Source organism: Labeo rohita, chromosome 17 (assembly GCF_022985175.1).
Source record: "Labeo rohita strain BAU-BD-2019 chromosome 17, IGBB_LRoh.1.0, whole genome shotgun sequence".
Taxonomy (NCBI): domain Eukaryota; kingdom Metazoa; phylum Chordata; class Actinopteri; order Cypriniformes; family Cyprinidae; genus Labeo; species Labeo rohita.
The window spans coordinates 20,739,852-20,766,138 of NC_066885.1; the positions used below are offsets into that span (position 1 = coordinate 20,739,852).

At 33.6% G+C, this 26,287-nt stretch overlaps 1 protein-coding gene across 1 annotated transcript; it reads right to left on the minus strand.

Annotated features, from left to right (window-relative positions):
- Positions 1-1,861: 1,861 nt before the first annotated feature.
- On the minus strand, positions 1,862-26,224 carry rpap1 (RNA polymerase II associated protein 1). Its single transcript, XM_051134047.1, has 24 exons — positions 25,721-26,224; positions 25,452-25,600; positions 25,277-25,369; positions 25,011-25,197; positions 24,083-24,241; positions 22,453-22,677; positions 21,718-21,833; positions 21,526-21,624; positions 21,253-21,354; positions 17,534-17,701; positions 17,273-17,452; positions 17,059-17,193; positions 15,119-15,289; positions 14,667-14,824; positions 14,354-14,524; positions 12,142-12,337; positions 11,422-11,531; positions 10,045-10,240; positions 9,820-9,966; positions 8,819-8,961; positions 5,883-6,645; positions 3,885-4,061; positions 2,347-2,403; positions 1,862-2,213 (listed from the first exon to the last, which is right to left on the minus strand). The coding sequence occupies exons 1-24, from the start codon at positions 25,893-25,895 to the stop codon at positions 2,070-2,072; spliced, it is 4,221 nt and encodes a 1,406-aa protein (XP_050990004.1). The 5' UTR covers positions 25,896-26,224; the 3' UTR covers positions 1,862-2,069.
- Positions 26,225-26,287: the final 63 nt, after the last annotated feature.

Genomic DNA, 26,287 nt, shown 5'->3' on the forward strand with positions numbered 1-26,287 from the left:
TTGGATGACAAGGGGGTGAGTAAATTATCTGTAAATTTTTGTTCTGGAAGTCAACTTCTTTAATGACATCATCGCAGCTAGTTGACGTCGACTCAACTTTCATCACATAAATGTCGACTTTAAAAAAATCTTAAGTCGTTCAACCTCTAGTGGTAATATATTGTATTCATTCCTTTATTTGTATAAAATACCACTGACAAAATTTCTGTAACTACATATTGTGATATGAACAACAAATCACACTGATTTAGGTCTCTCAAGCTCTACAAGTAGGCTATAATTTCTTGGTTCATGGAGTTGAATATGATGAAATTAATGACTTGTGGTTGCGGTTCAGTAAGTGAGTCAGATTAACTAAGAAACTGCTCCACATGATTCCTAAATGTTTGTGATTCACAAAAACCAACCAGCTCACAAGAGTCATTGGCTTGGGATTCTGACTTGACCGGTTAGGCTTTTTGTTAATCACTAAAAACAATCAGCTCGATGATTGGACTTCACTGATCACGCAGAAGCAGAAGAGTGCAGGAAACATTTAAGTTTTAATGATTGCACATACAAAAACAGCTAATATATCTAAACATCTTAAATATTGAGATTTGAGAAGTACCAAGTAAAAAGTTTAGTTGCTTGGAAAAAAAAAAACTGACACGGAAGAGAATAAATTGCTGAGTAGAGAATACAAAAGGTACAAAAAGTATTCTCGTAGCTTCATAACCTTAGGGTTGAACCACTGATGTCAAAAGAATGTCGTTAAAATAGTCCATACTACCTTTTTGGGCCTTGAATGTGTCAGTTGTGTTGCTGTTTATGCAGGGTCTGAATTTCAGAACTCTTGGATTTCATCAAAATGAGAATCTACCTTCTTTTATATGGAAGTCTTTCAGATTGATGCAAATACATAAAATACTTAGGGGGAAGAACTACAAGCTCTAAAGGGAGAAAGTAACTTTAAGTCCAAGCAGTGACCGCAGCTTTCCATCACATTTTCACAGACATTCAGGTCAAGTCAGAGTTGATTAAAGAATAAATATCCCTTTGTCTTTTTCTGCCTAAGGTAATTTTCCAAAGTTGATTTTGAAGTCATTTTTATGATACTTTAATGTCAGTATATTGAAGAGCGTACAGTGTTTGCTTCTCATTATGCAATACTTTAAGAATTGTACTGACATAAGTGGAGCACGTTTCTCATGTCTCTCTGACTCATCTCAGTATGAGATAAAAGAAAATAAAGTAAACAACCTTTAAAAGGTCCTTTGTGATTCGCCACAACTATCAGTGCAATTAAAACAAGCTCAAAGCTAATATTTATGTTAAGGAAGTTGCTCATTTTTCGGTCATTATTTGTTGTAATCATAAGCACTATTTGGACAGCAACTGTTCATCAGTGACGTTTGTAAAACGAAACTGATTAGTGATAAAACGTACTAGAATAAGAACATATGTAATTCATTTTATATAGATAGTATGTGTATCTATAAAAAATGTTGCTGCATTTGGACTTGTTCAATAGTGTAATGCCCTATTTTGGCTCTGCTTTGTTATTTTAAGAGCCCCCACTAAATGCGGTTCAGAGGCGGCTCAACTATTGGTGTACATAATTTCAAACATTTGTCACAAAAGCCTCCATTGTAACAAAAATACACACATTACCGTGCAAAGCAACCATAGAGCACTTAGCAGTGGTCAAAAAAGATTTCTAAAATGACTTTTAGATTAATTCCTGCTTTTAAATGACCACACGACCCTGGTGGTTGTCCAAAAACAGTACAATTTGGCTGGGAATTTTGTGGATGGAGAGAGAAAAAACCCTCACATTTCAGATTTGGGTGGAAATAAAACAACTGACTAAACCCTGTAAATGATGGAATTATCTTAAGTCATTTCAAATAAATACTATCCGGATAGAGTTATAAATCTTAAAAAAAACACTACGGACATAAGTAACCACACCATATCCATGAGAAATCTTTTATTTTGAAGTCTAGAGTTGCCATTTGTTCCTAACAAGTCAAAAATGCTATTTTACAAATCACCTAGGAAGCTGTAGGACCAGGATTTTTCCTTTTTCACCTTTCTCCGCCCTGTACTTCTGTTGCCACAATGGTTTCCAACCTGCGGGCACGAATGGGGGGCAGCTGTTCATAGGTGCTGAAACCCAGCTCTGAATTCTGCTGGGGCAGCCGAAACAAAAGCAGGTGGTTCCTTAACACCTGGAGAAACAAAGAAACCAGACATGTCACTGAAAGATACACAAAACCATGAATGGTGAGAACATCAAGAGAGACATATAGTGGAGATAAAAGCAGATCCAGGAAATGGAATGTCTCTTTAAGGTAATGGTACCTCATCTGTCAGGTAGTAGGTCTTTCTCAGCAGGCTCCGACGTGCAGCCTCCACCTCCTACAGAGCGTGTAAGTCAAACCGGTCATAACTCAGTAAAATGACAGAATAAGACAATCGAAGAGACCATCGATCACTCTTGCTTCACACTACAGACATATTTCAAACCCAACCACTCCATTTGGGAATGTGTGACAGAGCGCTTGCTGTCATAAATTATAGTTTCCCTGGAGAAAATGAAGCCTCAAATGTCAACTAGACTGTAGTATCGTATACTGTATCAGGAGACCAATCACACCAGTGAATCTGCATAAAGTGCATTTGCTCTGTGGCCATAAATTGCATAACCTAAATTTTGGCATTGTCCTCACATTAAAGGAGAAGTCCACTTCCAAAACAAAGATTCACATATAGTGTACTCACCCCCTTGTCATCCAAGATGTTTTTTGAGGGAAACATTTCAGGATTTTTCTCCATATAATGGACTGCTATGGTGCCCCGATTTGAACTTCCAAAATGCAGTTTAAATGCGGCTTCAAATGATCCCAAATGCTGTTGTAAACGATCCCAGTCGAGGAAGAAGGGTCTTATCTAGCGAAACGATTGGTTATTTTCATAAAAATAATACAATTTATATACTTGTTAATGTCAAGCGCTCATCTTGTTTTACTCTGCCTGGACTGTTTTTGTTCCGGTTCATGACAGTTAGGGTATGTCGAAAAACTCCCATCTCATGTTCTCCCTCAACTTCAAAATCATCCTATATGGCTGTTTTACCATTTTGGTTAAGGGTGTTTAATCTACTTTGTATGTTCACTTTGCATAGACTGGGTTGGTACTTCTGCAGCGATGTAGGATGATTTTGAAATAATTTTCAAAGCTGAGGGAGAAAATACGATTGGTGTTTTTCGACATACCCTAACTGTCTTGAGCCAGAATACAGAGTTCTGGAACAGCAAGACAAGACGAGCATTTGAGATCAAAAAGTATTTCAATTGTATTTTTTTAATAAAAATAACCGATTGCGCTAGATAAGAGCCATCTTCCTCGGCTGGGATAATTTACAACTGCATTTGGGATCATTTGAAGCTGCACTTAAACTGTATTTTGGAAGTTAAAAATTGGGGCACCTTATCAATCCATTATATGAAGAACAGAACATAATTTCTATGACTGCAGAAAGAAAGACATGAACATTTTGGATGACAAGGGGTGAGTACATTATCTGTCTATTTTTGTTCCTGGAAGTGGACCTGAAATGGAATAAAATATGAATATTAGAAGTAAAACAAGGTAAAATGTGAAATTTTGCCTTGGCAAGTAACTGAAACATAGGTTGTACTACAAGCTGTAGTGATAAAATGACTAAAACTGGGAAAAAATAAAGAAAAAAAATAAAGCTAAGAAAAGAGACAAAGGCTGACTGGAGTGCTTAAACTAGAGTAAAAGAAACTGGATGCGTTCCAAAAAACTTAAAACTAATTCACACTAATAATTAAAATATGAATGCTATAATAATACTAAAATAATAGGTCATTTACCTCTGTCACTGCATCCTGGGAGAATATAAATTCATTGAGGTGGGCAACAGCTACCACATAAAGTACAGGACACCAGTTCCTCTTCAGAGCTCCTGTTACTAGTGCTCGAAAATACAGCCGCAACAGAGGCAGAGAGTCCTCCATGGGGGACGTGAACTTCTCCAGTGGAATAGGCAGCTGTAAAGGACAAGCATCGTATAAATCAGAGAAACTACTAAAACTAGGCTACTAAATCAGCCCAAAATGAAAAACCTCATCATTTACTCATGCTGTTCCAAAACCATACAACAAACCTCACTGTTTCTTATGCATCAAGCAAGCAGTTTTAAGTAGGGATGTAATGGTGTTATCGATATCGTGGTATCGTGATAGCAAAAGGTCTTCAGGCAAAAAGTGTACTTTTTAAAATACATCTAAGCTTATTATTCTACCATAAAAGGTCTTTAAAGTGTTTTGTGCAATTATGCTCTGGCAGAGTAACTGTCAAACGAGCTAAAACCGAAAGCGCAATATGGCTTTATCCTTTCATCAAGTCTGTTTTCATGCTTCAAAGCTATTAGATAGAATAATTTAACTTTAAAATGTACAAAATTTTCATTTTTTTCCCAAGTCTCCATTTGTCTTTTTTTTTTTTTTTTTTTTTAAACATTACAATAACATTGTATTGTGGACTTTATATTGTGATATTATCGTTAAACCCCTAGTTTTAACTTATGTTTACCATATCTGATGTGCTCTGTGTATGTCTGTTGGTCGATGTTTATATCTGCTTTAAGCGAACATGTCTCTTCAGAAGACTTGGAATAAGCTGCTCAATTCAAATGGATTGCTTTTATGATTTCTTTATGAACTTAAAGAATCAAAGTGTTGGTGCAATGGACACAAAATAGGTTTATTTTGAAGACGAACAAAAGTCTTTGGAACAGGGAGTAATGGTTTGTAATGAGTAAATGATAAGTAAATGATGACTGAATTTTCAGCGTTGGGTAAACTATCCCTTTTTACACTATTCAGTATTTATAAGGGTCAGCAGTCTGACTACTGCCTACTATTTTAGGAATGTTAATGGCAAAAAAGTGCATCAAAAGAAATATTGCCTAATTTTATTTTAAAGGGATAGTTCACCCAAAAATGAAAATTACCCCACGATTTACTCCCCCTTAAGCTATCCTAGGTGTATATGACTTTCTTCTCTCAGATGAATACAATCAGAGTTATGTTAACAAACGTCCTGGCTCTTCCAAGCTTTATAATGCCAGTGGATGGGTGTTTAGATCTTGAAGTGCAATAAAGTGCATCCATCCAACATGAAAAGTACTCTACATGGCTCCAGGAGTTAATAAAGGCCTTCTGAAGTGAATTGATGCATTTGTGTAAGAAAAATATCCAACTGTTGTATGTGGTTCGCGAGAGTGGCGTAGGACATATCGAAATCCTCCAACATTCTTCTTTATGAATCCTCATATAGTATCTAATTTGTGATCAGTGTTTTGTTTTGCTCTCCGGATATTTTATTTTACACAAGCGCATCAATTCACTTCAGAAGGCCTTTATTAACCCCCTAAAACCATATGGAGTATTTTTATAATGGATGGATGCACTTTATTGGATTTCAAAATCTCAACACCCATTCACTACCATTATAAAGCTTAGAGAAGCCAGGACATTTTTTAATATAACTGACTGTATTCGTCTGAAAGAAGAAAGTCATATACAACTAGGATGGCTTGAGGGTGAGTAAATCATGGTATAATTTTCATTTTTGAGTGAACTACGCCTTTAACAGCAAAAGAACAGAATAAATTGTGAAAACTCAGATAATTTTGTAGCTGCTAAACAAATCAACTGGTGAACTAAATTAGACTTTCTATACTCAAATCAACTGACGACTCCGTGAACTGCACTTCGAATGAATTGGATCACAGCTCCAGATGCTCATAACTGCAAAGACAAAACTACAGTCATGTTTCCTAACTTTGACGAGAAGAACCCCCTCACCTGCTGTAGCGAGACCCCCAGCGAACGCAGCATTCCCACGTGTTCTCCAAACACAGCCAGCCTCATGGTGACACTGTAGCGCCGCTGTAGAGGCAAAAGCATGAAGCAGCCAAAGAGCGGGTCACCGAATGACACAGCCTCATACTGTGCCAGCAAAGCCGAGTATAGGTCATGAAAAGAAGCCAGGCCCGGTGGAGGTGAGCCCAGATCCAACGCCTCAAGCTGGGCTGGCCGCGTCAGCCTTCGAAACAGCGCCCAAGTAAGCTCTTGCACAGGCCGTTCCAGAAAGAGGTCACTGGAGCACAGAAAGACACAGGCTAACCGGGCTAGCTTAGCCACCGGTGGTACCACTGTGAGCGCCTGCTCCCTCCAGCTCTCCAGAACAAGCACCCATTGAAGGCAGTGAGTGACTGTCTGCACTGACCCCACTGGAAGAGACTCAACCTGATGCCCACCACCACCTGACAGCCCCATTCGCTCATAGAGACTTATGAGCGGTAAGAAGGGCCAATCAGAAGGCAGGGAGGGGCCGGTAAGTTCAGGTAGGAGATGAGAGCTGACAAAAGGCGATCGGCCAAGGTACCGGTCACGGGATGAAAGGACAGAAGATTCCATATGTGCAAGGTGGGTGAGGTAACAACCACGGATGGAGGGCAAATGATGGAGAGCGTCACGCAGCAAAGCACCAACGACAGGTGAAGTCCTGTCTTTAAGCTGCAACTCAGCCAATGCAGCCACCTCTGGTTCACCATGAACACCCTCCCTAACAATAAGAAAAAAGTAAATATTACTCTACAAAAATAGTTCATATTACAGCAGCAAAAAAACAATATAATTCTCATAAACATTAATGTTATATAGTGCTTAAATTGTGATGAGAAAAAAAACTAATTAAAAAAATATTAACAAACATGCACTACCTAAATTGGGATCAGTAAGATTTTTTATGTTTTTGAAAGCTCTTTTAAAGACTAAGGTGGTATTTATTTGATCAAAAATACAGTAAAACAGTAATATTGAGAAATGTTATTATAACTTAAAATAAGGGTATTTTATTTCAATATATGTCAAAATGTAATTATTCCTGTGATGGCAAAGCTGAATTTTCAGCAGTCATTACTCCAGTCTTAGAAATGTTTTTTGAACAATAGTGTATTTAAAAAAAACAAACAAACAGAATAAAATACCATAGATAAATAAAAATAACATACATTTCCCAATAAATATGTGACCCTAGACCACAAAACCAGTCAACCAGAAATTGAGATTTATACGTCATCTGAAAGCTGAATAAATATTCCATTGATGTATGGTTTGTTAGGACAATATTTGGCGGAGATTTGAAAATCTGGAATCTGAGGGTGCAAAACAAAATCGAAATATTGAGAAAATCGCCTTTAAAGTTGTCCAAATGAAGTTCTTAGCAATGCATATTACTAATCAAAAATTAAGTTTTGATTTATTCACAGTAGGAAATTTACAAAATATCTTAATGGAAAATTATCTTACTTAATATCCTAACGTTATCCTAAGAAAAGTCAATAATTTTGACCCATACAATGTATTGTTGGCTATTGCTACAAATATACATGTGCTACTTAAAAGTGGTTTTGTGGTGCAGGGTCACATACAAAAAAAAAGAACTAAAAAAAAAACATAACATAAAAAAAGAAACAACTAAAACCAGAAACAACTGTCAAAAGATCCCAAGATCCACTACATCCTGTCTGAAAAGTGCAGTTTGCTGCTCTCTTGTGAGTATGATGTGAAACTACAGCTTAATAAAGCTAGGATTTCAACATTCACTTTTTTCTTTCCTTTTTTTTTTTTCTTAAATATTGCAACAATAAAAATTAACCATAAAAGCATTTATAGCATCTTAGAAACTCTTACTTAAAATCTGAAACACTTGAAGAGCAACATATGAACAAAAACAAACATGATTAACACAATAATATGTGACCCTGGACCACAAAACCAGACATAAGGGTCTTTTTTTTTAATTGAGCTTTATACATCATCTTAAAGCTGAATAAGCAAGCTTTCTATTGATGCATGGTTTGTTAGGAAAAGACAATATTCTCAATATTTAAATCTGGAATCTGGGGGTGCAAAAAAAAAATCAAAATATTGAGAAAATTGCCTTTAAAATTGTCCACATGAAGTTCTTAGCAATGAATATTATAAAAATCAAAAATTAAGTTTTGATACATTTATGGTAAGAAAATTTACAAAATATCTTCATGGAACATGATCTTTACTTAATATCCTAGTTTTTGGCATAAAGAAAAATCAATAATTTTGACCCATACAACGTATTGGCTATTGCTACAAATATACCCGTACTTATGACTGGTTTTGTGGTCCAGGGTCACATATGAGGACAAATGTAAACACCAAGCCTAGACCAAAGTAGATTTTAGGCGGGAGACCCTTAGTGCAGTTAATCTCTCCTATTGAGTTTTAGCTTTTATCATTGTGCAGCTAACAAAAAATGTTCTCATGGCATATGTCTAAGGAGGGTCAAAAATATTAATACTATTTACCATTGTACATCAAAGCAACAAGCAAAATAAAAGACATTAACAAATCACATGAAACTCAGATCTATTAAATAAAATTGCATCCTTGAGATCCTCTGATCTAAAGGCACTTAAACTCTTGCTATTAGTTAAGGTTAAACAAAATGGGGACTGCATAGTCTTTTTTTTCTTAAATTGAAATCAAAGCATTGTGACATTTTTAATGACAATAAACATAAGTGATTACAAATATGAAAGTGGAAAGAAAACATCTGCTAAGAAATTTCTGCACCAATACGACTTAAAAAGGATGTATGCGTTTGGGGCAACTATATAACAAAATGTGAATATTTTGTTTCTTTAGTCATTGTATTCATACCATGTAGAGCTGTACAGGAAACATCAGAGACTTACGGAAGGAGGCTGTGACTGAAGGTCATGACAGACATGAGTTCATGAGCCAGATATTCACTGCCAGGCAGCAGCCAGGACACTAGAGCCAGCGATACTTGGTGGAACAAGGTGGCGTGTTTGGCCACCTCTGGGTCAACTGGAACCTTAAAATAATTAAGTTACAATAAAAGTCAGGCATTACAATTCATTCCATTAACAGAATGCTTTTCAGATAAAACCAGCATATTTGAGTTCACCCAAAAAATGAAAATTGTCATTATTTACTCACCCTCATGTTGTTTTAAAACCGTAAGACCTTCATTCATCTTCAGAACAGTATTTTTGGAGCTTTCTGCTCCTGCATAGACAGCAAAGCAAACTGACACGTTCAAGGCCCAGAAAGGTAGTAAAGACATCATTAAAATTTTCCATGTGACATCAGTGGTTCAACCATAATGTTATGAAGCTACGAGAATACTTTTTGTGCACAAAGGAAACAAAAATGACTTTATTCAACAATTTCTTCTTTTTCGTATCAGTCTTCGACGCGTTCATGAGAGTACCACAGCGCATATGTGCGTCTACCTCTGGCACAGCGCATCCGGTTCTACATCAGAACGCTGGCTCCTGCATCAGCAGCATCACACGCATACGTTGTGGTACTCTTGTGAACGCATATTGACTGATACGAAAGAGAAGAAATTGTTGAATAAAGTCGTTATTTTTGTTTTCTTTGTGCACAAAATGCATTCTCGTAACTTTAGAAAATTCCAGTTAAACCAATGATGTCACATTGACTATTTTAATGATGTTCTTACTACCTTTCTGTACCTTGAACATGTTGGTTGTGTTACCGTCTATGCAAGAATAGAAACTCTCGGATTTCATAAAAAACATCTTAATTTGTGTTTCAAAGATAAACAAAGGTCTTACAGGTTTGCAACGACATAAGGGTGAGTAATTAAAGACAGAATCTTCATTTTTGGGTAAACTATTCCTTTAAACGCAGAGGTTGCAGTTACCAGCTTGTGAGCCAGTCTGAGCAGCAAATACAGCAGGTGGTGCTCATGGCGTAAAATCCAAGCACTCATGTGAGAAACAGAGGGCATGGCGCCGATACAAGACCGCAGATAACTCAATACAGAGTCTGAGAGGATGAGAGGACTGAACTGATGAGAGACAGAGAAAGAAATTTACTACCAAGTATCTCCTTGCATTTTTCAGATTTACCATCAGAATGAATTTACCTTCTTTATTAAGCCTTTGTGGATGGAGGTGACGGTGTTCAGCAGGTATAGGAGGGCCGTAGGGAGAGGCAGAGGGGAGTTGGGCCCTGCCATTGTGCTGGAGGTCTTCAGCCTCGAGCAGCCCAGACCTGGCAGACTAGGGACGACCTCCACACTAGCAGCACTCAGCCAAGGGTTACAGATCATAGAGCTGGACCTGCAGCAGGAAGAGAGAACATAATAACAAACATTTTACAATTATACAATATCTGAAGAGTTTATTTGCAAAAACAGAAAACTCCGTTTTTAACCATTTTCAAAAATCATGTTTTTTCATTGTGCATTCCAGTTGATCAAACTGCTGTTGGCTTATTCTGACATAAAGTAAAAATATCTAAAAAAAATACAACTTACTAACACAATAATACAATAAAAACATGACAACATAATAAAAAAAACATGATTTTTGAAAATAATAAAAAAAACTGAGTTATCTGTTTTTGCAAATAAACTTTATCTATCCTTTTTGATCACTATAGACTTTAAATTACAATAGAAAATCCACATAACTCCACTATATGTGGGATTCTTAGATCTAGCATACAATATAAACATAGTCAGATCCTTATTTAGCTACTTCCTATATGAGCGTCAATGACAGCATTAATAATAAAACTTCTAACAAAATTATAGTCACCTCCAGTATTATTCAGGAAATATATTTTACTACTAACAGTCATATATTAGTAATGTTATTGTTCAAGTACACTGTAACACCACAAATAAAGTCATTATAATTATAAAAAATCATTACTGTTTTACTAATATTACATAAAGATCTCGTTACGATTATTACTTTATTAATATTACTCAATTTTTAAAAATTGAGATTTATATGAAAGCTGAATAAGCTTTCCAATGATATACGGTTTGTTACGAAATGACTATTTGAACATCTGGAATCATAGGGTGCAAAAAAAAAATCTAAATATTGAGAAAATCGCATTTAAAGTTCTTAATGCATATTACTAATCAAAAGATAAGTTTTGATATATTTACGGTAGGAAATTTAAAAAAACATCTTCATGGAACATGATCTTTACTTAATATCCTGATGATTTTTGGAATAAAAAAAATTGATCATTTTGACCCATTTAATGTATTGTTGGCTACTGTTACAAATATACCCGTGCTACTTATGACTGGTTTTGTGGTCCAGGGTCACATTTTATATTATATTGTTGTAGATATATTTAATTCTCTTAATGTAGATAATATTGGTCAACAGATTTCTAAAAGATATTAACTGATTTGTTTAAAAAAAAAAGAAAAAAACAAATTCATAGGATATATAGTAACAGTTAAATCTAAGGAAATCTCAGTAAGAATTTACTCTACCTGAAGCTGCTGGTTATATTTTGCATGGCCTGATGGGATATCAGTGGCAGAAGCACGTCTGAAGTTAGTGACTCGAGTTCCTGTAGACACTGTACTGGCTGGAAAGAGCTCTGACAAAGGAATCAGACCAGACCATTCACATTACATATGCAAAGGATGGCAATTATTTAAAGTATCTGTAATTTTTAGGCCCATTTGCACTAAGAGCTTCAGTTACCACAACTAAACTTTGATATAATCCAAAAAGGATAAACATGAGAGAAAAAAGTATGCGAGTCTGTGAATGCCGCTCAATTTCTACTAGCAGTGTGAAAAGCATAAAAATGCTTTTTTGTGAAGATACATTATCAGCAGCTATTTTGTGCAAACAGCATTATCTTGCCTTGAGGGATTTGACTGAATGCACTGAATAATAAGGAATAATCTTTCATATTTTGGCATTTATCACACCAGAAGCTTTACTGAAGGGCAGTTTGGATCTAAAAGAAGCCACTTTGACTCTGAGGGATGAGCTCCTAGTGTTTAACGTATCATTCATGCATTGATTGATAAACTTTTCAAAGCAAAGAAAAAAACTGTGTATTTAAAGTGGCTAAATATAAACTTTAGTTATGCCTATTTTACACGCCTCTAGAACAACAGGCTGTTTTTAAAATAACCTTGTTTGGGGATGCTGGTGTGAATGACTTTGATTCTTATTTCTTTCTTATAAATACCTACTTGCACGCAGAGCTGTGAATAATACGCCTCCACGTAGAGCAGGTAGGATGGAAGCAGAATCAGAGCGCTTGACATTTGAGCCGGGCCATCGAGTGCTCTCACGCAGCCCTTGAGAGAGCTAATGACAGTGGGCTGGAGACCCGTCACATGACTCCACACAACCGGAGGAGGTGGAGGACACTCTGTACCCTGAGCACTGTCAATACACACAGTGAAACAGCTCAAGGCCATATTCAAATTTAAAGCACACAAATGAAACTGCAATAATAATATTAATAATAAGCAAGACTTAAATTATGGTAAATGAAATCATTCTAACAGATGTCAACCCTACCAAGCGTTTCAAGGTTTCAGACAACCCGTAAAATCTAATCAAACAGAAAACAGTTCAAAAGCTCTTTTGAATTATTTTTTAAAAATGCATTAAATCAATTAATTAGTGCGGTTATATTTTCTGGTGACATTTACAACTGAAACAGGAAGTTCTAGCAGGATGTATGAAATAGCTAAAAATAATAAAGTATATTTTCTTTCATTTTTAATAAAGAATTAATTATAATAATCGTATTAAATATGATAAATAAACATCAGTTTTAATAGTATTGTGATACGCCACAGTCTGTTCTGTTTAACTGATTTAATAGTATTTATAAATTAAATAAATAAATAAATAATAGTGCTGAGCAAAGACTAATCGCGATTAATCGCATAAACGTTTTTGTGTACATAATATATGTGTGTGTACTGTGTATAGTTATTATGTATATATAAATACACACACATGCATGTATATATTTAAGAAAAATTTTGTTTATATTAAATATATTTATATATATATATATATATATATATATATATATATATATATTACATAAATTAAATGAATATAAATACATACATGTAAATACATGTAAATATTTTCAAAATATATACTACATGTGTTTGTCTTTATATATAAATAATAAATATACATAGTACACATACATATGTTATGTACACAAAACGTATCCTTGCCCAGCACTAATAAATGATAACAATAATAATAATAATAATAATAATAATAATAATAATATGATAGTAAAGACGTATCATTTCACAAAAGACTTCTAGTTTGAATAAATGCTGTTTTTTTTTTAACTTATTCATTGAAATAATGAACAATATTATTGCTTTACTATATTTTTGATCAAATAAATGCAGTGAAAATAAGTGACTTCTTTCAAAAACATAAAAAACTTTTGACTGGTAGTGTATATTAATATATTTGAATTTTTTCTCAAATTATCAAAAGCAGAATTAAATTATGGATGCCCGTTTCCGCCACTGAGTAAAAAATAAAAAAAGGTTATTGCGACTTTATTGCCTAATATAAACTCAAAGGCCTACTTTTTTTCTCAGAATGCGTGACATAACGTCACAAAAGTTATAATCTAGCAATTCTAAGAAAAAAAAGTCAGAATTGAGTCTACATCTCGTAATCCTGACTTTATATCTCAGAATTCCCTCGAAATTTGAGGGAATTTTACAAAACGTATTTCTGAGAATTGCGAGTTTCTTTAAGAAAAAGTCAGGTTTATAAAAAAAAAAAAAGGTTACTGCGACTTTTTATTGCATGATACAAACTCGCAAATCTGACTTTTTTTCACAGAATTGCATGATATAAACTTGCAATTGCAAGTTATAAAGTTATACAAACTCAGAAATAGAATTACAAGATATAAACTGACTTTATTTCTCAGAATTGCAATTCTGAGAAAAAAGTCTGATTTATGAAGTTATAAATCAAGCAAGTAAAGTGAGTTATAAAGTCAGAACTGCAAGACAAAAACTTTTTGAGAGAAAAAGAAAACTTTTTCTCAGAATTGCATGACATAAACTCACAATTGCAAGTTATAAAGTCAGAATTGCAAGATATAAATTTACAAGTCTCACTTTTTTTCTTAGAACTGTGTGATATAAACTCAGAATTAAGATGTATAAACAATAAAGTCACAGATGTAAACTCGCAATTTCGAGACAAAAAGTCAGAACTGTGAGAAAAAAGGTCGCAGTTGCCTTTTTTATTTTTTATTCAGTGGTGGAAACAAGTTTCTATATTAAATACATACACTCTATTAACATTTTTACATTATTTTATTTATGTAATGTGCAACTTTTAATACATTTGCACATGGTTTGCTATAACTACCACATGATCAAAATGTAGTCTCACCTGACTAGGTCTCTCTGCAGTTCTTCATGGCATCCTGCCGTTTGAGTGACCTGAGTCAGCAGCACGAGCAGAGCTCTGATTCGGTCCAGCTCCAGAAACAACACAGCCTCAGATGAAGCACACAACCGGTTCCCAGCCTGCAACCTCTTCACCAGCACAGGATACAGGTCCCTGAAATAAAGGACACACTCACCGTCACTACAACCACATGCTTTGAGCGCAGTCCCAAACATTTGTACCTTCACAGTTTACACTGTTTTTTAACAACCACAGCTATTTGTCTTCATTTGAAAGGGAAAGTGATCATCCTCACATGTACAGATTGCAAGCCTGTCCGTAGCTGGCAGCCACTGCGAACAGCCTCAGCGCCTCTGTACTGCAGCGAAGAGCTTCACCTGCTTCCAACAACATCTCTGATGGCTCCACAACCACAAAACGTGACAAAAGCTCCTTGCCTCCTAGAGAGTTCAGCTAAGAAACGCAGACCAATTAGGGCCTAGTTTGACTTTAAGGTACTATATACTAAAATGTATAATTTTAAGGAGGTTTTACTTTATAAGGGTCTAACCAAAGTATCAAAATTTGACATTACAAGAGCATAGCCCTCAGTGACAATATATATAGACATATTTCAGTACATATCATAGACCATAGTCAATTACTAAAGTGGGTGAGAGAGCTGTCAATCTTGCAGTAAGTATTATAATCATTTACAATTAGTGGGTGCTTGACACCGTTAGCCTACACAATTTAGTGGATACTTACTATTCTAGCACAAGCATGCCTTCCAGCACTTGCTAAAACACGAAGCAGCTTCATCGCCAAGGCAACAGGCAGCCCATACAAAGAGGAAGGAGCCTGTGAGTTGGCAGGAGCCCAGGAACAGGGGAGAAACTCAGAAATCACTGTGTTCATCAGCCGCGGACAGTCCAAGATCTGACAGGAGAGAAAGGTCTGAATTTTAATGAAAAACAACAGAAATTTGCGCAAACAATAAGTTAATTGTGTCATTAGCCCAAATCTAAAGTAAAAACCCCAAAGTAGCACTGAAGTTCAGGTTATAAGGTAATAGCAAAGTTCAGAGGGTTCAGAACAGTGTTATTTCTGTTAACTTAAACTAAAACTAAAACTATTAAAAATCATCAGTAATTAAAATAAAGCTGAAATTAAAAAAAAAAAAACAACATGAATATTAGATTAAAAAAATATAAATATTAGATAAAAGTTAGAAATTTTGCCTTGGCTATTAACTGAAATAAATAAGTTGAAGTACAAAAAATTACTGAAACTGAAATTATAATAATATTTTTCAAAAATTAAGCATGTAATAATGTTACTAAAATAAAAATATAAAAAAAAAAAATGAAAATATAAAGGTAAAAGTGAACCTAAAATATACTAGATATTAGGTAAAACTAAAAAAATTTAAATATTGTATAAACAATTTAAAATGTTGTCTTGGCTACTAACTGCAATAAGTTGAACAATTAAAATCACTAAAACTGAAAGCAAAATAATATTTTTAAATTAATGAAAAAGACAGTAGCACATGATAATGTTACTAAAATAAAAATTAAAATCAAAACTGAAAATATAAAAATAAAACGAATCCAAAATATTAATAAAGACTAATAACATAAGATACAAGATTTAAAAAAAAAAGAAAAGACAAAATATTGCATTAGAAAATAGAAATGTTACCAACTGAAATACATAAGTGGAAGAACTAAAATGACTAAAATTGAAAGTAAAATAATATTTAAAAAATATATGATTAAATTAATAAATTAATAGAAATGACAATAGCACATAATAATGTTACTAAAATGAAAATTAAAAAATATAAAAATAATGTTGAACCTAAAATATTAACAAACACTACAACATAAGATTAAAAAAATTGAAATATTGGATAAAAAAATTTTAATTGTTGCCTTGGCAACAAACTGAAATAAACAAGTTGGAGCACTAAAATTACTAAAACTGAAGCAAAACAAGATTAAAAATACATTTTAAAAAATGACAATAGCACATAATAAAAGTTACCAAAATGAAAATTAAAATGAAAACTAAAAATATAAAAATAAAAGTGAATCCATATTATTAATAAATACCATAAAACATATTACATAAAAAAATAAATATTAGATAAAAAAAATGCTACCTTGGCAACTAACTGAAAAAAAATAAGCTAAAGTACTAAAATTACTAAAACTAAAAGTAACATAATATTTTTTTAAAATAAAAAAAAATTACAATAGCAGATAATGTTAATAAAATGAAAATTTAAATAAAAACAGAAAACATAAAGATAAAAGTAAACCCAAAATATTAATAAATACCATAACATAAGATTAGACAAAAAAACTAAAAATAAACTGAATAAAAATTGAAATGCTATCTTGGCAACTCATTGAAATAAATAAGCTGAAGTACTAAAATTACTAAGCTAAAAGTAAAATAATATTTAAAACAAATTAATAAAAATGACAATAGCACATAAAAAAGTTACTAAAATGACAATTAAAAATACTGGAAAATAGAAAATATAAAGAAAAAATCCAAAATATTAATTAATATCATAACATAAGATATTAGATTAAAAATATGAAATATTGGTTGAAGTACAGTATGAAAGTAAAATAATATTTACAACAATAAATTAATAAAAATGACAACAGCACATAATAAAATAATTCAGCTACCTGTATTGCTGCAGCAGTCGAGTGGTGAGCGATTCGGATCAGAACCTCCAGAATATCAAGAACAACCCGGGGTGAGGGCCGCACCACCTCTAGGATGTACCGCAACCGAGGAAGACCCTGCATCTTCAGAAAGCCCTGATGGCAACACAGAAACTTCAGTAATACTGCATAACTAAGAGCAGCAACTAACATTGCAATCTTAGACCCCAGTTACCTTGACAACATCCTCCCTAGCAACATCATGATCGGTTTTCCTTTCTTCTTTCTCTTTAGCTGTTAATTTCATGGTTTCATCCAAGCCTTCATCATCCTCGTCCTCATCCTCCTGAGCAGTGGGCAGTAAAGGAAAGCTTGCCATCCCGAGCAGCCACGAGAAGGCACTATCCATGCACTCCTAGGATAAGATAAATCACAAATGATGTGGTTACTTATCGGCAAAAGTGCATAAGTGATATGTGAGATGACTGTCTCTTACTTCATCGTCAGATGAAACCAGCAGAGCTCGCAAGGCATGCACCGCTGCTGACATCACACCCTCCACGCTGTCATCCAGGGAGAACCGCAGAAGAAAGAGGAGTCCAGCATCCAATAAAGAAGACAAGACGCTGCCCTTCAGAGAGGAAATGTACTCACCAGCACGGGCCTGATGGAGGACACAAACATACAGTGCTAATCAGGGCTGGGTTTTGACACAAATTTAACAATTCAATCTGATTCTGATTCACAATCTTGCGATTCGATTCGATTTCCGATTTGATTTGATATTGATTATTTGAAAATATTTAAAAGTACAGTACATGTCAAATTTTCTCAAGGAAAAATAAAATCTCTCAACTAATGCTGTAAAATATACATGAGAGTCAGTTGGTAACACATTACTATAATATTGAAGGTTAAAATGAATTGATTTGCATACAAACACTTATATTACACTTATTGAAGTTTTTATAACAATTAAGTTACAATTACATAATTATATTTCTACTCCAATTAATTTTTTTTATTAATTATATGACTGTCTTAGTGCCACTTTAAAAAAAAAAAAAAAAAATCTAAGATTGAGTTTAAAGTCGAAATATTACGAGAATAAAGTTAAAATATTTTGAGAATAAAGTCGAAATTACGAGAATAAAATTGAAATGTTTCGAGAATAAAGTCAAAATATTTTGAGAAAAAAGTCAAAACTTTAATCTCGAGAATTAATTCTTCATTCTTTTTCTCGACTTTATTCAAAAAAACATTGACTTTATTCTCAAAATTTCAACTTCATTCTTGTAATTTTGACTTCATCACGAAACATTTTGACTTCATTCTTGTAATTTTGACTTTATTCTTAAAATTTCAACTTTATTCTCAAAACATTTTGAACTCGTTCTCATATTTTTGACTTTATTCTCAAAACATTTTGACTTTATTCTTGAAATTTCGACTTTATTCTCAAAACATTTCGAATTTATTCTTGTATTTTCAACTTTATTCTCGTAATTTTTACTTTATTCTAAAAACATTTCAAATTTATTCTTGTATTTTCAACTTTATTCTCGTAATTTTGACTTTATTCTAAAAACATTTCAAATTTATTCTTGTATTTTCGAATTTTGACTTCATTCTCAAAATTTCTACTTTATTCTCAAAATTGCGACTTTATTCTCAAAATTTTGACTTCACAAAACATTTTGACTTTACTCTCATAATTTCAACTTTATTCTCGAAACACTTTGACTTTATTCCTAAAATTTCAACTTTATTCTCAAAACATTTTGAATTCGTTCTCGTATTTTTGACTTTATTCTTGTAATTTCGAGTTTATTCTCGAAACATTTTGACTTTATTCTTGAAATTTTGACTTTATTCTTGAAATTTCGAATTTATTCTTGTATTTTCAACTTTATTCTCGTAATTTTGACTTTATTCTAAAAACATTTCAAATTTATTCTTGTATTTTTGACTTTATTCTTGTAATTTTGACTTCATTCTCAAAATTTCTACTTTATTCTCAAAATTTTGACTTCACAAAACATTTTGACTTTACTCTCATAATTTCAACTTTATTCTCGAAACATTTTGACTTTATTCCTAAAATTTCAACTTTATTCTCAAAACATTTTGAATTCGTTCTCGTATTTTTGACTTTATTCTCGTAATTTCGAGTTTATTCTCGAAACATTTTGACTTTATTCTCGAAATTTTGACTTTATTCTTGAAATTTCGACTTTATTCTCAAAACATTTCGAATTTATTCTCGTATTTTCAACTTTATTCTCGTAATTTTGACTTTATTCTAAAAACATTTCAAATTTATTCTTGTATTTTCGACTTTATTCTTGTAATTTTGACTTCATTCTCAAAATTTCTACTTTATTCTCAAAATTGCGACTTTATTCTCAAAATTTTGACTTCACAAAACATTTTGACTTTACTCTCATAATTTCAACTTTATTCTCGAAACATTTTGACTTTATTCTTAAAATTTCAACCTTATTCTCAAAACATTTTGAATTCGTTCTCGTATTTTTGACTTTATTCTCATAATTTCGAGTTTATTCTCGAAACATTTTGACTTTATTCTTGAAATTTTGACTTTATTCTTGAAATTTCAAATTTATTCTTGTATTTTCAACTTTATTCTCGTAATTTTGACTTTATTCTAAAAACATTTCAAATTTATTCTTGTATTTTTGACTTTATTCTTGTAATTTTGACTTCATTCTCAAAATTTCTACTTTATTCTCAAAATTTTGACTTCACAAAACATTTTGACTTTACTCTCATAATTTCAACTTTATTCTCGAAACATTTTGACTTTATTCCTAAAATTTCAACTTTATTCTCAAAACATTTTGAATTCGTTCTCGTATTTTTGACTTTATTCTCATAATTTCGAGTTTATTCTCGAAACATTTTGACTTTATTCTTGAAATTTTGACTTTATTCTTGAAATTTCAAATTTATTCTTGTATTTGCAACTTTATTCTCGTAATTTTGACTTTATTCTAAAAACATTTCAAATTTATTCTTGTATTTTTGACTTTATTCTTGTAATTTTGACTTCATTCTCAAAATTTCTACTTTATTCTCAAAATTTTGACTTCACAAAACATTTTGACATTACTCTCATAATTTCAACTTTATTCTCGAAACATTTTGACTTTATTCTTAAAATTTTAACCTTATTCTCAAAACATTTTGAATTCGTTCTCGTATTTTTGACTTTATTCTCGTAATTTCGAGTTTATTCTCGAAACATTTTGACTTTATTCTCGAAATTTTGACTTTATTCTTGAAATTTCGACTTTATTCTCAAAACATTTCGAATTTATTCTCGTATTTTCAACTTTATTCTCGTAATTTTGACTTTATTCTAAAAACATTTCAAATTTATTCTCGTATTTTCAACTTTATTCTCATAATTTTGACTTCATTCTTAAAATTTTAACCTTATTCTCAAAACATTTTGAATTCGTTCTCGTATTTTTGACTTTATTCTCGTAATTTCGAGTTTATTCTCGAAACATTTTGACTTTATTCTCGAAATTTTGACTTTATTCTTGAAATTTCGACTTTATTCTCAAAACATTTCGAATTTATTCTCGTATTTTCAACTTTATTCTCGTAATTTTGACTTTATTCTAAAAACATTTCAAATTTATTCTCGTATTTTCAACTTTATTCTCATAATTTTGACTTCATTCTTAAAATTTTGACTTCATTCTTGAAACATTTTGACTTTATTTTCAAAATTTCAACTTTATTCTCAAACCATCTTGACTGTATTCTCGAAATTCCGACTTTATTCTAAAAACATTTTAACTTAATTCTTGAAACATTTCGAATTTATTCTCATAATTTCAACTTTATTCTCAAAATATTACGACTTTATCATCGTAATTTTAGATTGTTTTTTTTTTTATTGTGGCACTAAAAAGCTTAAATTAAACACTGAACAACATTGAACAACAGTAAAAAATTATATTGTTTACAACATGATTTACCAAGGTAAGCAGCAGTCAATTTACTGCTATTTGCACCAATGTTTAACACCTAACAGGTATAGATAGATAGACACACAGACAGACAGACAGAGAGTTGTGCATATTTAAGAGGATCCAGCATTTGCTCAAATCTACAGGCGATATAATAGCTTTTCACAGCAACTCAATAAACTTTTGTTTTAACTTTTAAATGTTTGTTTACTTTGGCGAGGACATTAGCCAGAGTGCTGACGGCCAGATTGCGCTGTTGGTTCAGCTGACTGCGAGAGAGGAGGAAAAGCTCTTGCAGCGAGTAGCCAGCCAGCTGGAAAAGAGGAGAGAGAGAAAATTATAGTTAGTATTACACATATACAACATCTACACACGTCTACATCTCACTAATACAAACACCTTTTAAAAAAAGTACTGGCATCACTTCTAGTTTGCTGCCAGTCTAAAAACAATCCAGCAGATGAATTTAACTGAACCCACTCACCTCTGGCTCCTCTCCATGGTGGTGCAGGCCTAAATGGGTGGGCAAGTCTTCGGTGGGTGGGATGAGAGTGCCAGCAAAATCAAAACGTGCTTGCATAGCCTGAAAATGTAATAAAGCATTAATGCAAAACAAGAACACGGAATAATTATTCAATAAAATTTCACGCCATTTTCTAAGTTTACTTGATTGTACCTTTTTGGTGCTCTGCTTCCTGGGTGCAGGAAGGTCTCTTATCCATTCCAATTTTTCTGGCTCCACCTTGTCCATGTGAAGCCACTCCTTTTGAGGCTTGACTGGCAGCTCTTCCTCTGTAAACAATAAACACCACCAATATTATAAATGATTAATAGTAATAGAGAGCAACAAAACCACTAGACTTTCAGTTAGTGCATGATTATTGACATACACAGTACCACATGCCGATGGCAGTGCAACGACGGACTAACTGTTCTCCGAACAGTAACCCCTGATGTGCTTCATCCATAAACGTCAATGAGTTCCTCTTATCTCTATTACCTTAAAACAAATTGGTGCTTGCTCTAGCTAACTCGGCTCTAATCAGACTAATTGAAATTGATGCATCTGCCTTAGCATGCTGGGCTCACAGCTTAGCTGGACAGATCTGCAAAGTGTACAGTCCTGAATATGTGTGGCCAGTTCCAAGCTCAGGGTGAATAACGAATTGGAAACCATCCAGCTTGTGCTGACAAGATTGAGAAGACCACATCCGGTACATTAGCTTTACTTTCTAATGCTGTATGCATACAGACCAGTTCCCATCATGAAACCAAAGCAATGCTGTGATATTGAGTAGTATGTGTCAAATACATCACAAACATGTGTAATAACATCTTTATAACATTTATTTGCAACGCAGTGGTATATTATTTCATCTGTTTTTGCTAAACAAGCTCTGAACTCACTCACTTGTAATTGGAGGTTGAACTGCAAGCTGATTCTCATCTTCATCATCATCCTCCATCGTATCCCTCTGAGATTCCCGAGCTTTTATTGTGTGGTCTAGATCTGGAGAAGCGCTATTAGGCAGAGGTTCAGTCAGGACGTCTTCTCTTTGCACAGGACCGGATGCTGACTCAGATCCCGGGGTTCTCTGTGCCTTCCGAGATCTCACGAAGTCCACTAATCTAGGGTCTGACATAATATGACAACGTGAGGTTGAAGTAAATAAAATGTCACTGTTATAGATGGCACGTTCCACAAATAGGGCAAAAAATAGAGTCTAAAATTGAAGACTTACAACAAATAAAACAATATATGGTCAAACAAAATGGTCAACGAAGGGTGGTTAAATTTTAGGAAACACCAATCAAGCACAGGAGGTCAAATTATGAACTATAATTTAAATATGGAACATCTCCTAACAAAATAAATAAATAAATAATATATACCAATCAAAAAGTTTGGTGTTGGTACGATTTTCTGATGTGTTTTTGTAAAAGATTTATGTTCACCAGTGCTGCATTTGTTTCTTCGAAAATACACAAAAAAATTTTAACATTGTAAAATTTTATTACAATTTAAATTTTCAGAATTTTCAGAAACCATAACTGTCTCCAGTGTCACATGATCCTTTAAAATGCATTCTAATATGTTGCTTTGGTGCTTAAATATTTCTTATTATTATCAATATGCTTAATATTTTTGTGGAAACTGTGATATATATATTTTCAGAATTCTTTAACAAATAAAAAGTAAAGTGGTTTATTTGAAATATTAACATTAATATTATAAATGTCTTTATTGTCACTCAATTTAATCTATTCTTGCTCAATAAAACTATTAATTAAAAAAAAAACTTTTCTTTAAAAATTACCCTAAAATTTTGAATGTTAGTGTGCATAGTGTGTTAGTGTGCATCAAAATCTAATTTATAAAATTACTGTGCTAGAATGGGTTAGCAAATAAAACAGTTGCACATTATAATAATTCAAAAGAACAGGGACCAAATAATACACTACCAGTCAAAAGTTTTTGAACAGTAAGATTTTTAATGTTTTTTTAAAGTCTCTTCTGCTCACCAAGTCTGCATTTATTTGATCCAAAGTACAGCAAAACAGTATTTTGAAGTATTTTTACCATTTAAAATAACTATTCAAAGTTTAGAATATATTTTAAAATGTAATTTATTCCTGTCATCAAAAAAAACCTGAAAAAATATTGTTTCAGCTTATGTTTTCAACATGTTTCAAAATGTTTTTTGAGCAGCAAATCAAATGTGCCTGGAGTAATGATGCTAACATTTCAGCTTTGAAATCACAGGAATAAATTACATTTTTGAAATATATTCAAATAGAAAGCTATTTTTACTATTTTAATTCACAATTTTACTATTTTTGCTGTACTTTGGATCAAATAAATTCAGGCTTGGTGAGAGGAAGAGACTAGTGTACATTATATATTACATTTCCAACAAACTAACAAATACATTTGCTTACAGTATTTATTTTCCTGTTCACATAGATGACATTGTTTGATACATATTTGAAGATGTTTCATGTTAGACATTAGAAGTGTCAACAGAAAATACTGAGCTTACCAAGCTGTGCCAGCAGTTTCCTCTGTTCCTCCAGTATCTCACTCTGGGACATCGCCTGCAACTTTGCCTGATTCTCCTCATGGATTTTCATTGTCTCCATGGCACTATTTGCAATCCCAAGTCCTTGACCTGTAAGTAGCGCAGGGCCACCAACACGACCTGTAACAGAAACCCAATCAGAAAATACATCATGCTTAAATGGGTCATCGGATGCCCATTTTCCACAAGTTGATATGATTCTTTAGGGTCTTAATGAAAAGTCTATAATATTCTTTGGTTAAAAATTCTCAAAAAACTGTAAAACAACACCCTTTTTACTTTGTCAAAACGAGCTATACAAAAATCAACCCATTCTGATTGTTCCTTTAAATGCAAATGAGCTCTGCTCGCCCCGCCCCTTTCTTCTCTCTGTGGAGTGACGAGCCTGTTTACTTTAGCTGCATTTAGCTGTTAAACTTGCTAACTAGATTGTTATTAGGAAAGGTAATTGCAGAGATTCATTAAAAAACCCTTACACTCACTTCTGCTGTAAGTGAAGCTGGATCACAAATGATTCGCGTGAACATAGACGCATTTATGTAGATCAGGAGGCGCATTCCCTTCACAAACAAACGTAATACACTGCATCTTCATCTCTCAGATGTCGGGAGTAAATGACGACCGCTATGTTCATTATCACATCCAGCAACACAACACCTCAATCGCTCAATCAGAGATATTCTTGTCTAACTTACATCCCTGCTCCGGCATCAAAAACAACGCAGGTCGGACTGTTACAGCTGATCTGAGGTAAGACGCTCATGTCAATCAACTATCAGTGTGACGAATGGCTCGATTTGAAAAAGGGGATATTATTTTTACAGATGAATTAAAAACCACTGCATGGATTTTTATCATTAAAAACTTTCTTGAATATAACAGCACTTACCCACAACATCTGACTCAGGTTGCTGAGTCTCCATATTGTCCACTGGTGAGAAGCTCACAAGTCTAGATGCAGAAGACTGCTCTCTAGTCTCTGATCCATTTAAAGGCTTACCATCTTCCTTAGCCCTTTGTGCTGCAATTTGGCGTGCAAAAATACTTTTTCTTCCTCTAGGAGCTCTTTCCAGCCCCTGGGTGCAGTGAGAAACACAAACATTAGAGAAATGAAAAAGCTGGGAAGGATTTCGTCCACGTGTGATGTTTTCTCACCTCACTTTCCATTACAGATCTACGCAAGACTTTAGGGAAAGCAGAGCCTGTGATGCACGGGAGCGAGACAGGTACGGCACTCGTGTCCCTCTCCTATAGAAACACAAACAAATAAGCATTGCATTATGTTGTCATTCAATCAAACAACACATACACTGTAATAAATGTGACTCACAATGATTCTAGATAGGACAGCACTGATGTGGGTATCATGTCTGTCCAGTTGCTCTTCTGGGTCCTCATCTTCAAAACGCACTCGCTCCTGTTTAAAGCGTGACTTCTTTGGAGGTGCAGGGGTCAAGGTGGGAAGCTCATCTGGAAGATCTTAAGGTGCAGATGATTTTAGTACAAGGTTTATAAAAACTAAATCAGCCTCATCATTAAATCTGTTTATAGAAGACGTGATTCAATAACTGACAGAAAGTTTAGAAATGTTTAACCTACCTTCTATAGTCACAACATCTCTCTGGTTTCCCTCCTCCTGTGCCTCAGCGTCTCCTCTGCGTTTATCAGGGCGCTTCACTACGGTGACAGACGACTGAGCGCCTGCCGCCAGAAGCTCCTGCTGCTCCCGGAGCAGATCCGCCTCATTGTCTGTGGGCTTGGGACGCCGCAACATCCCAAACTCCCGAATTAACACAAAGGCGTCTAATGGCTCGGAGGCGACTCTCAAATTTGCCACTTCATCTCGTACTTCACTGACTGACAGTCTTAAAGTTTTCTTGTTGGCTTGCAGAGGATAATAAGCACCTTTCCAGCAAGTTTATAATATTATTAATAGTCAGTCCGTGATCAGCACAGTTATGACGGAAATGTTCCCTTATTGTAAATCGATTGTTTATGCCCCAGTCATATATCTGCTATTTGGCTGAATATAGACACTAAACACATGTAGCGTTTACAAACCTGACTTCATTTCCGGGTTATGTGAAGCTATTACAAAATAAAAGCCTTTTCGTTCTACGTTTTTTAAAAATAAATGAATAACACATTGCACTGTTATTCAATTCT